Genomic DNA, 15,885 nt, shown 5'->3' on the forward strand with positions numbered 1-15,885 from the left:
CTCTGCAGTGTAGGAGAAGGGGCCAGGCACCTGGGTGTCTCTAAATCTAGGTTCCTGGGGAGACAACGGGGCATGAGGCAGACTTCTCAGGACCTGTGCTACTACACCGAGACTTCCCCGATGGCCGAGAGTGTGTGATAGTGGGGCTCTTCTTCTCTCACCTGCATGGCTTCACTGGGACTCCCCCAGTGGCAGCAGGTGCATAGGGTGTGTTTGTCTTTTCTCCCAGCCTGCACTGGCTGCTTGCAGGAAACAAGTCTTCCGTTGTGGCCCACAGGTGCACAGGGCCTATCTGAAACCTGCTTGTGTTGGGAAGCAAGCACAGATGCGCAGGGGTCATCTGAGTTGTTTTGTTTGTTTGTTTGTTTAATGTAAATTATGATTCAGTATTGAATTTGAAAATTTAAGAACACCTCTCAAAATAAAGAGATTTTGAGTTGTCACCCAACTACAAAGATGATAGAGACAATCTAGCACATATTTACATGTAATTAGAGTAAAACGTTAAATAGAAAATGACAGAAAATATGATTTTTTAAAAATTGCTAGCTTTCTAAACTGGTAACAAAATGTGCTGGTATAGTGGCAGACACTGGTAATTCCAGCACTCAGGAGACTTGAAGCAGGAAGAATGCCATGTTCAAGGCCATCCTGGGCTACATAGTGAGATCAAGGCCAGTTTGTACTATATAGTGAGACCCTGTCTCAACAACCAAAAAAAAGAAAACCAAGGTTAGAACTGTGAAGAAACAAGTGCCTCCAAATAGCAAGATGAGCAGCAAGTATAGTAGCTCTCAAGGGGAGTAGTATCCTATGGAAGTCACTAGGAAGCCAGAATTGCAGTTACCTTGAAGTTGCCTTGAAGAGATCTCACACCTCTGAGATAAATAGTACTGAAAGCATAGTACTGAGATAAATAGTACTGAAGCTTTAGCTGAACTCATGAGAGAGCCCTCCAGTGCTGAAACATGAACTAAAGTAGTATGCTTATTAGTTCCTTGGGCAGATAAGTACAAAAGGCACATAACGGTAAATACTGAAGAGCATCTTGCTTCTGACTGTTAGATAAGGTATCACTATTTGAGGACTACTATGAAACAGTGTCCAAAATGGCCAATTCATTCTTTGAATTTCCAGGTTAGACTAGCAGAAAAATTTTAATACATAAAGGAACAGTTACATGATCCATCCCAAACTTACTTTGGTCACTGAATGAAAGATTTCTTTATTAATAAAAGGAAATAGCCACTGTTTGTGCTGACAATAACCAGTGTTGATAACAGTGTCAGAATTGTATCAGTGAGAACAACACTTTTTTAAGTTTCTATTTTTTTTTAATATGTGTTTCCAATACATAATGACTACATTCCTTATGAGGAATTGGTACATGTCCATGACACATCACAATACTTTTTCAACCCTTTTTGTTTCCCCTTCCCTCCTTTCATTTCTTAGTCCCAATCCTTACGAGAAAGATGTTTCCCTATTTCTTAACATCTACCTTTTATTTTATACTTTATTTATATTTTGGGTTGCTCATCTAAGAGAAGCTGTGTGATATTTAAGCCTTACGTGTCTGATTTATTTTTCTAACCATTATGGCCTCACAATATATCTATTTTTCTACAAATTACTCAAATTTATGGCAGAGTACTGCTCCACTGTATATAAATATACCTTTTTTTACTTTTTTATATATTTATCTTTTGGTGCACATATAGACCACTTCTAAGATTTAGTTACTATGAACTGTGCTGTTATAAACACATGCATACATGGGTATGCATGTATCACCATAATTTATTTAATGCTTTCAGGAAGATACCTTTAAACCTTAGTTAAGATATTCCAACTAGAAGGAGGGTAGAGTCTCTATGCATAAAGTGACTGAGTGCAGTGGGGTCATAATGTCACTAAGATTTAAATATCACATTAGGTAATGATATACTGAGTAGCTTAAGGCATTGAAAGTAGGCTCAGGAGCCAGGAATGGTAGTACACTAATCCTAGCACTCTGGGAGGCTGAAACAAAGATTCAAGTCCAACTTAGTTATTTAACATGACCCTATCTTTAAAAACAAAACAAAAAAGCCTGGGAATAGATATACTAGTAAATGTTTGACACAATTGAGCTTAAAATATTTAATCTGATTTTGATATAAACATATTCTCTGTGAATTTTTAATTTAAACTTAGGTGCATATGTGCCTAATGATCATCTTTGTCCTAGTCCAAGCTTATTGTGAAAACTAAAGTAAAAGGTAGTTCCCAGTATTGAGAATCATTTTCAACCCAAGTATGATTCTTTTCAATCATGCATAATGTTTCTGATTTATAATTAATGTTTAATACAAAAACTAAGAGAATCTTCTATCCCTTGAAAATACATTTTTTTCATATAACTCTCTATAAATTTAAGTGAATTTTAGCTAGTGTTAATAAATAAGCAAAACACTTCCCAAGTTTTCTGACTTACATTTGATTGTATTTTACTTTGAAATAAAAAAATTGTCAGTGTCATCCAACATCAGTAGATACATTTGAAAATTTTTATAAATGGAAAACTAGGGCTGATGGTAGGGGGTGCCCAGGGTTTTATCCCTAGCCCCTCCCCTGCCAAAAAAAAAAAAAAAAGAGGAAAAAACCCTTTGTTGTTTTGAGCAATTTGAGAGTGAGAAAGTCTTTGTTATTAGAGTTGATTTCACTTTGTAGATTTCCTCTGAATATAAAAATTCTTCCTGTTATAGTCATTAGATACCATGTACTTTGTGTGAATGAAGAATTACTTTAGGCATTAAGCTCTATACATAAAACATAGGCCCTTTCTTCAAGATGCTTACAGACAAATATTAAATTTGTCTGTAAGTTATTTCTGGAAAGAAAGAAGTTTTTAAGTGTGTGTGTGTGTGTGTGTGTGTGTGTGTGTGTGTGTGTTTTGAATAATTATTTTCCCCTGGGCACATAATATGGTATTCAAAAAAATGCTTTTTTAAATTAATGGAATAAAAAGGACTATGTTAGGTGTGTATGGTAGCACGTACCTGTAATCCCAGAAGCTGGGAGGCGAGATGATCACTGTGAATTTGAGGCTAGCCTAGAGTATGTATTGAAATCTGTCTCATAAAACAAAAACAAACAAACAAAAAACGCTTGTGAATCCATTGTGCTGTATGTCTAGAATGAAAAGCATCATCTGTTAATGACTCTGTGTTCTAAACTAGACTTTTCATTTTCTTCCCCTATTTGTTCCAAACTGCTAAACATCAAAAATATATTAACCTGCTTGCTTTGTATAAGAACAGAATTCAGCCTTTTTTCTAGTGTCAAGTTTTGTTTTCTTTGGTATGAAAGCATAACTTGTGTTAATCTTCCCATATTAAATTTCTAATACTAAAATTATGTTCAAGAATTCAGGCCTTCATCACCATCTGTTTGGCTGTCATCTTTGTCTAGCCCACCTTTACCTCTTTCTTGAATTATGGCAGTAGCTCCCCAGCTGGTTTCCCAGTTTTACTTCAGTATTTTTGAACACATAAAAGTTTTTTTAGAAGTTAAAGTTAAATTTTCCAGTACTTGTCTTTTCTGTCACTGTAAAACCAGAGTCCTTCAAATATCTTAGGAGCCCTACATAATTGTCCCATCTGACCTCATCTTCTGTGATCTACCCTCCTTGACACCCTCTCACCATACCAAGCTCCTCACTGCTGCTCATGGATGCAGACACATCCCTCCTCAGGGCTCTGCTGTTCACTGTTCTTGCTGCAGGAACACCCTGCTCCCCTGGCTTCTGCGTGGCTGGTTTTCTCATAGGCCATGTGTGGTTTTATCAGTGGGGATCTGTCATGACCATCGTACCCTTTCCTTCCCTGCCATGTTCTCTACGGCACTAATACCATCTAATGTACCCTAATTCTTTCATTCTACTAATCGCCTCACTCAGGAGCAACTTGACAAAGCAGGAGTTTTATTTACATTGTTCATTAATACATATCTTTAGCACCAAAGTGCATCAAGGAGCTCGGGAACTACTTGTTGAATAAAAGAACAAACGCAGATGATGAACAACACAGCCATAGTTCTTCTTTCTTCCTGGGCCAGGCTCAGTGTACTCAGAGAAGGTGCAACCCAAGTTACTGTCAGAGAAGATCTTCAGGTGCATTTTAACCCTCCCTTTATGGAACATTAAATATGCTTAAACCTTGTAAAACCTTTTCAGGGATGAAAACAATAGTTCCATCACTAAAATTATTCCCATTTATATGAACATAGGCTATGTCTCCTATGTGTTAGCATTGGGAAGATAAGCATTTAATTTCTGAAAATTACGCTCTTATCCTTATATGTTCTTTAATCCAGTTTTACAACAGTAACAATTTGAATTTTTCTATTTTTTTTATAATCCTTTTAATATATAGTCATTTTCTAGTGAAGTAACCAAAGTTAGGCAAGTCAATGTCCTCAGGATCACACATTATAAAGTTACTCAGCTGGTTGCTGTTTCTCACCCTTTACTATCTTCTTGGACCCTCTAAGTTTTCCAGCTTATCTGTTCATTTTAAGTGTCTTTGCTTATAATCCACATCACAGTCTCTTTCCTCTCTACTAAATTCTCCAGGCAAAAGGTATAGAGATAGCCTCTTTATTAAAGGGTAGTGCAGAAGGCACAGCTCTCTTATTTAGATGATTCCCATAGTACTTTGTTACTAAAATTATGTTTGTAGAGAGTTCCATCTTTGTTTGACCGAGCTGACTGCAAATCTTTCATTTTCTCCATGGTGTTACATTAAACATAAAATGTCTAATCTGCATATCAAATTGCACATTATCTAGACACCAGAATTGTTCAGTGATTTAGATAATTAGGAAGTTATCAACCCTTTAAAACAATAACCATTCTGTTCTAGATACTACCTGGACTTTAGAAAAGATAATAGTTCTAAGTGAAGATATTACTAGGCAGCAGAAATGTGTAACCTATTGTACAGATACCTCATTTGTTGGCATAATTATTAGAAGACAAAGCATTTGGAGGCTTAAAGGGTAGAAATTGTTAGGGCAATTCTAGGGCTGGGGATTTAGCTTTCATTTCATATGAGGCTTTAGTTTTTTAATTTTGCCATTTGTGATGATTAGGGCTGTAAGAGTACAGTTTAAGGTTGATGTGAACACTGGCTCTCATCTAAGTCCGTGGATCACTCCTCTGGCTCTTCAGAATAGTAATATGACTAGATTTTAAAAACCTGACAGTTGTGTTGCATGCTAAAATAAGATGTCACATTTCATTCATTGGAATTATTTCATCTCAGCATGGCAATGCTTCATTTCCTTTTTAATTAGAAGTCTAAATGGCAGTTAAGTGACTTTGAGTTTTTCTTTCTAACAAAGAAAAATATTCAGTATAACTCAATGAAAAAGCACTTGGAAGACAAAAATCTTTCAAAACAGGAATTCAAGGCTTGGGCGGAAAGGTGATGAAAAGCCTTAATAGAGGTGAAATGACTAGAAGATCTTCAGCATAACATCATGCTTGCACTTTGCAGAAATGATTTAGTGACCTATTCTGGGCCCCCGTGTCTCCTGGGAAGCCACACTGAAACCTGGGCCCCCTGTCTCCCGACTCCTGGTCCAGTGCTATTTTGTATCACATCGTGTAACAATAATAATAATAGTAATCAGCTTTGCATTATTAGTTGATCATTATAAATGTGATGAAAATGTTTTGGGAGATTCTCAGTTTTTAATTATTCAAAGATAGGAAATATTAAAAAGTACTTACCACCAGCAAGAATTTTTACTGAAACAAAAATATAAATCATGACCAGAAATAACTCAATGTTTAAGTTATTTAGAGCATTGGATTGCATATACTGGAAATGATACTGAGCTGGGATGAAGAGGTTACTTCTGGACTCTAAAAATACATTTAAAATAAAATTGAATATCTTGATGCTGTTCCATTTCTTGTAAATTGAAACTTCCTAGCTCCAAAGAAAACTGTTGCACAGGTTCAAAGAAGAAACAAATGTGGGTGATGCTCTTGCAGAGAGCAATAACTCAGCCCAGAACCATATTCACAAAACTTGTTATCCTTTACAGGCAATTTAGAATAATAGCTGTTTCTTTGTGGTTTTTGTTGTCATATTGCCTAACAAGTTCAAAACCTTGTCCTATTCTTGAAAGCTCTTCAAAGTATTGGTGTTCTGAGGAGTTTAAAAACATGGACTCTTTGGTGTTTTTACTTTACTCACACAGACTGAGGAAGAGGGAGAGAGAGGGTGGGAATAAGTCATCCATCTTGTGACTGTAGAGCCATCTGCAGGAATATTATTGAGTTGCAACATAATTAATGATTCTCTTAACTGTTCTTTCAAGGGGTAAATGAGAAGTGACAGTATCTTTCACATGGGGAAAGAAATGGGTAGAGGGCCTCCCTCTAAATTTTCAAAGAGAACTTATTTGTCATAGTGGATTTCTGATTTTTAAAAAATCACATAGTTTGCTTTAAATGTTACATAGTCTGAATTTTCCATAGTTCTCATTAGGAGGGGTATTTAATAGGCTCTTTTAGCCCTAGCTCTGCTAGTAATGCTGTTAAAGATTACTACTTGATTTCACCATCATAGGATATGACTTTTTATAAATCCTCTGTATAGTCATACAGCTGTTAAAATGGGAATTAAATAAACTTTTCCTCTAAAAAAGTAAGCTTATTTACTAATTATTTCAATTGGCTATACAGGTAAGTATTTTTTGTTAATTATTAAACATTTCTAAAAATCACATTAGACTTGAGATATTTCTAAAGAAACAGTAAGAAATGTGCTGCTGTTCTGTGTCTGAGACAACTGCTAATGTGTAAATTTTATCATGTGTCTTTGCTCTGCCTTGAGATATGGTTTGGGGAGTCCATTTCATTTTGTTCTCTTGATGATACTGGTACATGTGCAAGCTTACACATGTCAAACATGCAGGCTACCAGCAAACAATATCCCCAGCTCCAAGAAATGTATTTGTGTGTGTGTGCGCGTCTTTGTTAATCATCCTTTATCCTACTCAGCAGCCAAATAATCAACAATACTCAAACTAATTTTTTTTTCTTGGCAGAAAATTGACTCAGTATCTTACAAATGTTAGGCAAACACTGTACCGCTGAGCTACATCCCCAGTCCTTTTTATTTATTTAGTTTTTTGATACTGAATATTGAACTCAGGGGTTGCTTTACTGCTGACGCGTAGTCTCAGCACTTTGTATTTTTTATTTTGAGGCAGGGTTTCACTGAGTATCCCAGGCTAACCTTGAAAATGGGATCCTCCTGTCTCAGCCCTCCCAAACAGCTAGGACTGCAGGCATGTACCGCTGCCTCCAGCCTCAAACTAGGGAGTCTGATGCTGGGGAATATTTAGGTTTTTATAATTAAGGCTTTATTTGAAACAGTTTTTGCCCTAGAATGTCACCTAAGTAAAATTCACAAGGTCAGGTCTTTGGTATATAAGATTTTTCATACATTAGAAAAATAGTAATTGGAATCCTTTTATTTTATTAATGTATTGAGCAATAACGTGTCTATTGAATAAGAAGCACTGTATAATTTCAGGTCTATATAGCACGAATATCTTTAATATGTATTTAATGTTAGTGTACTATTTCTCTGGAGTTTTCATATGCTTATTTTGTTACAAAAGTAAATTTGCTAAAATATGAGGCTATTAGAAAGAGAACAGTTCCTTTGAATGACCTGTCTTGCATTGGAGCATGTACTAGAAAAATCTGCAACATAATGTTTAAATATAAAGCCTGAGGTGAGGGTGTCTGATTTAGTTGGCAGTGCTAACTAAAATTCTATGCCTTTAGCAGACATTATCACTCACACATCATTTCTGTCCAAGCTTAGTTAGAAAGAGAAGACATCAGGGAAGAAGGGGGTCTCTTTCTGTTTTGAATTTGTCTACTTATACATTCTCTCGTTTATTGTACTCTTAAATCTAACTTCTCCCTTACCTCCTTTATAACCAGTAATTTATTATTTACTGAATTTTATCCTTTTGGGAAATGTAGAGTTCATCTGTGGGATTAATCATATGTGAACTTTTAAATTTGATTTCTTTTATTACCCTGAAAGTCTGTTTTCTAAGAAGTCTGATTCACTTAGAAATAATGTTGAAAGTTTTCATGAAGAATCCTATAAATTAATTTTAAATTTAACTTTTTGAGCACATTGGAGTGTTGACTTGTTTTAGAAGAATGTGCAGTGAAACTGAACTTAAAGTTAAAGATAGATAATTCAGTTGAGTTAAAATTTTAATTGGAAAACTGTTCAGATTTTTTTTTTACCTGCTTAAGCATGATTTTTTTAAAGTGACTGTTACAATGTTCCAAACATTAGAGATAAAGATGAGCTAATGAACTAGATCAAAATACTGCCTGCCTGGGTTATTCCAAGAGAGTTTTGCCTAACCTTACAAGAAAAGTCTATTTCCCAGTAAACAGAAAAATAAGGAAGAAGGCACTTTTGTAAAGAAGTGTAGAATTTACGCTGCAGTTTCACAAAAGCCTTCACCCTAGTACACGTCTTAAAACACCTTTTTGTTCTTTGAACTCTTCAGAAAAGAGTTATAAATTGCATAGTGTAGCTTGTTCTTGTCTAATTTAGGTCTCTGCTTGATGAACAGAAATAAATGTCACATCCTGAAACATTTGAGGGGAAAACATATTTGCAAATTCAGCAAAATGCAGCAATCCTCAAACCAGGAGTCATCAGTTAGCTATAAAAAATGTAGGGCTACAAGTTGTATTTTTTAAAAGTGTTTCATTAATCACGTTGCCTGTATACCATAATGCCCGTCTCGCTATAAGACTTGGTGGTTTATTTAGGTTATTGGGCTAAGTGGTGTGAATATTGAATGAGATTATATAATTGCAGACTGACACAGTATGGCTATGCAGAATTGTGGATGGAAAAACTCAAAATGAAAAGCACATGACAGTTCAGCCCTGTGCAGACTGCACGCCTGTCTGGGATTGGCCCTGCCTCCAGCTGACTCATTTTGTCAGACCGAGTCACAGGATTAACCCTTGACATGTTCCTTTAAGGGAGAAAAAAAAAGGCAGAGATTAAACAACTGCATTGAGGAACAGCATTTGATCCATCTATATGCGGTTTTTCCTGTAATTCGATTCTCGGTAGGAAGAAAATTGTACTGCAGCTGTTGCATAGTTCTTTACAAAAGATTCTAAGGATGAGAGAAAAACTTATCATGGAAGATAATTTATAATTGTGGTTAAAACAAATGAACTACATTAACCAGTTTTGTGTCTTTTGGGTAAGGTGAACTTCAAGGAGATGCTCTTTTTCAGTGACAAAAGGCCATACTATAATAAACAAGTAGATTATATGAACATTTTATTTGTTACCACCAGTTTGCTTAATGATCTACTGTTTTTGAGGGCTAAGTCTAGTATTGCATAGATACAGGAACACATACAGTTTTTTTTTTGTTTTTTTTTTTTTTTTTTAAGTTTTTCCATCTAATCTCAGTTTAGGGAATAGTGTATACCAAATGACTGTGGTAGCTATGTGAGGGGAGAAAGGTTTCACACTTGTGGGGTTTGTGTCTGCTTTTGAGAAAAGGAATGAAAAGTAAAAGTAAAACTTCTAAATAGTTACTCAAGTACTATTTAGAAGCCATTGTGTTTCACGTTCAGATCGCAGGCTAAGAACAAATTTTACACTGTTGCTTGACAAACTGTCTTAAAAACAAGTAAAAGAAGTTTGATGTTAATACTTGTCTGTATTCTGAATTGCTTTTTGCTGAATGTTTTGTTGATTCCCATTAGACTCTTAGCAGCATACCTCTAAAATAAAGGGCTGCTAAGGAAGTTGCCATTGTGCTCTAGTAGCCACATTTCCATAGTTGGAATTACATGCTGCTGCTTGTTTCATTAGACAACTAGTATTCTCTCTTTTCTGTCACGCACCAGAAGAATAAACTTAAATTACTTGAGATAGATTTTTTAAATCAATATAAAATTCTTCTGAGGCTGGAGCAGTGATTGTAGGAAAAAAAATGAAGTACATATTGTTAATACATTGTGGCTCCCTCATCTCCTTATTCCTCCTTAATTTCTGTTGAAAATTGAGTTCATTTTTAATATAAAAAAGTAACTTTTATTTTAAATATTGATTTTCTTTTTTTTTTTCCAAAGTAACTGTTCTGTTAATAGAAAAAGACTGCGAAAGACTAAAATTTACTTGAATGGTTTTAAGGCATAGCATTGTTAATTGTAAATCAGAGCTTTTTACACAGTTCTCCAAGGATTGAAATGGGTCTTTGTGGTCTCTCAGGAGGGAGGAAGTTACACACCACTCTGCAGACTGGCATTTTAATAGTCTGCTGTACAGTGATGTTCTTTTGCAGCTGCTGCTTAGCCTTTTCTTTATCTGGAGAGTGTGGGGAGGTTTTGTTGTTGTTCCGATACCATCAGCTTTTAAAACATTGTGAAATGAGATGGCCTTATGGTCTGATCCAGTTTTATTACTCTGATTTGATCAATATGTTTCACAAGAATGAGGTCTTTTGGGTCCCTTTTGGAATATTCCAGAACATCTCATAAAGGAGTTTGCATTGAGAAAGTCGCCTTGAGACTGAAGTGAAAAACTCCCTTTCTGCAGTTCACAGGTTTTTCTCTGATGAGCTCGGTCCTATTGGAACCTAGGAGGCACCTAAGAAACTAGCACAAAGGAGGTTTTGCTGAACTGGAATGAAAAGAAAGAAATTTGGCTATTCTGTGTTTCTGAGGTAGAGATAAATTGGAAAACTAAATAGCAGAATTTTTTATAAGAAAAATACATGTATTTGAAGACAACATTTAAAACCCTTTGACTCAAAGTATTACTGCAGTACATTAGAAAAAACCAAGACATTTATTCCCACCCTGATTATTTTTTCCTTTCTGAGAAATTTGAGTATCAACATAAAAAATGAATAAAGTATTCTTTAAGAATAATAGTGAACTTAGAGGAAAGACTTTGAGGAAGTCTTAGTTTGTTAGTTGCTATATACATTTTTGTCAATGCATAGCACCAACCTTTCACAAAAAAAAAAAACTTTAATTTTTTTCTACTTAAATTGCCAACTGTTTATTACTTATTAGATGTTCTATAAACCTACATTTCATTACAAGGTTTTTATTGATGTCATGAACAAGAAATTCAAGGAACTTTATAACTGAAAAGCTATACTATTGATGTTTGTATTTTAAAAAGTTAATTGACTTAAAATTATTTTCCCTATCTTTAGAGTAAACTTTTTAATACAATATATTCCTTTCAATTCTTAATACAATTTTTATAACTTAAAATTAAGTGTAGTTTGTTCTAGCTAAAGATGGTCTGCCTTCTCCAGGAAGTGATTTTAGACAAGGTTTAACTGTATAGATCCGTTTTAATATATGTGATTCAGTATTTCCAGTTCCTGATTGCTTGATCATGTGTTTATCAAAGTTGGAAGCAACTTCAGGGGATGCCAGATGGTAATGTTGCTGGAGGTATAGCGGGCAAGGTCTCCCTGCCACAAGTACTCTAATTAAAACTAAAAACAGATTAACAGAAGACCTGTCAGCTTGCCTTCCTTTGTGAATGCCTGTGTACGTGCCTGCGTGTGTGTATGTGTGTGTGGCAAAATTAGTAATACCTTAGAATGTTATCTTTGGAACATTGTATCTGTTCATTTAGAATTTGTAAATGAATTTCTTTTAATACCATAAAGTTTGTCTAATTGGTACCCTTCCTCCAGTGCAGGGACTTGATGGAAACTGAAAGGGTAGCTTCCAGCATAAGCCCTCCCTGTGTGCCCTGTGAGTTGGTTCGGTCCTGTTTTGCATAAGTTCCTTTTGAGTGGAACCATGTGTGGGTGCATAGTACTGAAGACTTTCTGTTTGCCTGAGTGGATGTATGTCTTGGAGAAAAACTGTGTACATTAGCTGCAAACAGGAACATTCTCAGAATCAACATGTATTGTGCTTATCCTGTCCCAGGAATGGGCAGCAGTTCCCTGATGTATTACTACAATGGGAAAACGGTAAGCCTTTTTCTTTGTTCATGTGACTTTTAAGTGACTTGTTTAATAGAAATCAGTGCAGTTTAATTGCTTTTTAGTAAAACCTATAAGGTTTCATTTTATTCTTTTCTGCAGTAAATGAGACTATATAACTAGTGTTAGTAAGGACATGTCTTCGACAGTTACTCAGTAGTTGTTGGTTTTATTTTATTTTTGAAATAGTTTCAAAAGTAAACTTAAATTGGTGAGTTATTTTTAGCCTGATATCTTTACTAGCAATGAGCTTGAAAGTACATATGTTAATATATTATTTCATATATTGTAAACATGTTAATTATATTTAAGATAATACACATGCTCACATTATTATTGGTGCTTCGCAAATAGAATAAAAGATGAAAGTCACGTTGGATATTCATAAAAATAACAAGTACAAAGCTCTGGTAATGATTAGAGAAGCAGTTCACTAGTGAGGGCCGTATTTCCTGTTTGGAGTTTCAGGTCCATAGCCTGACTTTTCTGGAATACCATCTGTTTCCAATCATACTAAAATTTTGACCCTGTGCAGATTCATAAAATAAATCACTATCTTTAAAAGAATGCATTTATACATATTCCAAAGAATATTTTCCTGGTCCATGTATAGCATATGGTTAGGTGTTTAATACTTTTGTATATCATTAAGATTTTTCTTTTAAATACTTAATATTATTTAAATTATATAAATGTATCAAGTATTGATTAATACACTAAATTATAAAAATACATTATTTATTAAATAACATAATTTATGCAGAAATTATCTTTAAAGCCCCCAAAGACTCGGATAATTTTAGAAAGAATGAACTTTTTTGAGAGATTCAGTTGAACCAATCTTTGTCAAGTATTGATAAACATCATTAAAATGTTATACTAATAATAACCTCAGTTGTGTATCAGAAACTCAGGGTTTTTTTTTTTTTAATCGTCCCAAAAGTAATTTCTCTCAGATGTCTTAGGCTATTACACATGCCATTTCAGTGATTTTGGGAGAAGAGGAGGCATTGATGTTAATGTTTGAAGTGACAAAAATCATGACTACATTTTCCCAATGTAGCATAAAATCAGATATGTATGTCCTTTCCCTTTTTCTAATATGTTTTAAAGTAGCCTATAGCCCTGACCAGAGACAGAGAATTGAGAAAAGTGCTTTTTTTAATCTGCTGACTTGCTTAGTGTAAGGCCTCTTTGGATTCATCCATTCGTATAGTGGTGAACTTCTGGGGAAGCTTTCTTAGCACATAATGTCAAGCAAAATATCTGTAAACTCATTGAAAGTATGTCTTCCAACTGCCCATAGAAAGCAGACCTTTAGAGAAAGTAAAAGGTAGATTACATGGATAATGTAAGTGAAATTTTAATCTCTAATAATTTCCTACCCAGCTGCCTTTCCCATGTGAAATATTTTTCTTTTGTGTCTGATTCTAAGGAAAACAGGCTGTTTGAATGTGGGATGTGTATGTGCACGCGTGAGTTCAGTTACATTAATTATGCAGAACCCCTGAAGCAGAGAAACTATCACTCAAATTGAGTTTAGATTTTATTTTAAGAACACAGATCTCTCTGTTATAGTATCTCTCTGTTCTACACTAAGCAATAGTGAGGAGACAGCTTTGACAGTATAGTACTAAGTATAAACAGGCTAATGTTAGATGGCTTAGCTGATGTGGTAGAGAACTGTAGACTGAAAATTGATAGCTTGTGTCTGATACAGGTCAAAGGTGACTTATATGTTCTTGGAAAATGCATATTGTATTGGCCTTTCTGAATCATAAGACCCTAGCTTTACATGTATTTTGTTTTTATCCTCCTCTAGTTTTAGAAATTATTAGCCCATAACACCTTCAGTAAGACAATTGCATTGTGTAATTATTTCGTATAAAGAGTATGTAGACACATCATCTTACTATATAAGAAATATTTGCTTTGTAATAAAAACTAGCAATTTTGTTAGATTCTTAAAGGAAACGTACTTCTTCACTTGTGTTACATAATTCTTGTGTTCAACAGGTTAAATTTGAACTAAAATAATAGAATAGATCAATATTTTTGAAATGCTAATAAGTACACATTAATTCCATTTTGAACATCTCATACAAATATCATGAGGACGTGGCAAACCCTAAGCAGTGCTGATCATAAACAAATATCTTTCCTTTTCTGGTTTTTATTTTTAAGTTTTCAAGTTAGTTCCATACATTTAAAAATGTGTATGATTTTTAGTAAAACTAAAATGATTTTAGGAACAGACAGATCAGTCAAAGAGAAAGAGGCTTTTTGTATTTATTACAAAAGTTATGTAGCCAGCATGGTCTTGTTGGAAATAGAACAGATTGGGGTATTTGTGTGTAGGAGGAAAAAAAGCCAAAATGTTTTGTTTTGTTTTGTTTTTGTTCTTTTGTCTTTTTCCTTTTTATCGGTACCAGGGATCGAACTCATGACTGCCTGTTTGCAAGGCAGGCACTTATGCCGCTGAGCTAAATCCCCAGCCCCAAAAAACCAAAATGTTAAAAAAAAAAAAAAAAAATTTATTTGAAAAAAGATCAATGTTCTTTGTCATATGTAACCTTTTATTATGTAACTATATTGTGTATCATGATATATGATGTTAAGATGTGTTTGTGATTGAGAAATTATTTTAAATATTGTCCCTTTTTGAAGTTTAAAAAAATAGCAAATGGGAACTGGGGATATAGCTCAGTGACAAAGCGCCTGCCTGGCAAACACAAGGTCCTGAGTTCAATCCCCAGTACCTTAAAAGAAAAACATAGCAAGAAGTAGTGAATTTCTGAGGCTTCTATTTAAGAAGTCAGCCTACATTCAGTTATCTCATTAACATGAATAATACCCTTTATCCAGAAAGGTAGAAAGTCTTTCTTAGAAGTCAGAGAGAAAAACTGAGAGGAAAAGACAGTCATGTTTTCTTCATTTTGAAGACTGAAGATTGATCCTCTCTCTGATCCAAGGCGGTCTCCCATTTGTTTGGGCCTTAAATTAAAGACATGGTATACAATCTGTAGCAAGTATAGACATGATGGTCTTCTTGATTATATCAGAGGGTTATTTTAATCTTATGAGAGATATAATAGAAATCTAAATTTTAAAACTCAAAGTAGAGCAAGGCTGATGGCACACGCCTGTGATCCCAGCACTTGAAAGGCTGAGGCAAACCAACTGCCATGAGTTCAAGACCAGGCTGACCTACAATGAGTTCAAGGATGGCCTGGACTGTGTGGCAAAACCCTGTTTCAGAAGACAAAAACAGGGTTCAGGGATATAGTTCAGTGGCACAGTACCTGCCGGGAAGCGCAAGGTCCTGAGTTTGATTCCTGGTACCAAAAAAACAAAACAAAAACAAAAAACCTCAAGCTGTAAAGCACGTTTTGAACATATAGCTTCTCTGAATGGAATCTGGGAAAGAAGACACAGAAACTAACATGATTGTAGGGAGTGCTACTCACAGGAACTGTGCTGGGAACTAGGTTCTCATTTAAGTCTCACAACTATTCTTGTCATTTGGATGTGACCAGCCTCATCTTTATACACAAGGGAAATGAGATTCAGGGAAGTTAAGTAGCTTATTCAAACCCTACCCAGTTACTACGTGATAAGGTCAAAATTTGAACCCAAGTCCATCACTCAAGATCAGGTTTTCTGTTTTATGTCATCTAAGGACAAGTGCATTATTCTGTTATAGCAAAGGGCTAACCTACATTTGCCCTTACGACCATTTGTTTTAAAACATTCTGCTGTACCTGGGCAAAACACTAAACCTTTTTACAACTGTAT

At 34.9% G+C, this 15,885-nt stretch overlaps 1 protein-coding gene across 10 annotated transcripts in view; it reads left to right on the plus strand.

The window, feature by feature from the left end:
• The window catches only part of Tcf12 (transcription factor 12), a 338,120-nt gene that overhangs the window by 272,412 nt on the left and 49,823 nt on the right, over positions 1-15,885 (plus strand). The window contains exon 1 of one of the 10 annotated variants that reach the window (XM_004999997.4): positions 9,559-12,078. The exons of 8 other annotated variants lie outside the window; for them this stretch is intronic. In XM_004999997.4, coding sequence (XP_005000054.1) covers positions 12,010-12,078 — 69 coding nt within the window. In that variant the 5' untranslated portion in view covers positions 9,559-12,009. Of the gene's footprint in view, positions 1-9,558; positions 12,079-15,885 lie in introns of those variants that run through there. One more of the 10 variants, XM_004999998.4, reaches the window with a different exon arrangement.

The sequence above is a fragment of the Cavia porcellus genome, unplaced genomic scaffold (assembly GCF_034190915.1).
Source record: "Cavia porcellus strain 051 isolate PalLab524CR breed Dunkin Hartley unplaced genomic scaffold, mCavPor4.1 scaffold_8, whole genome shotgun sequence".
NCBI classification, from domain to species: Eukaryota; Metazoa; Chordata; class Mammalia; order Rodentia; family Caviidae; genus Cavia; species Cavia porcellus.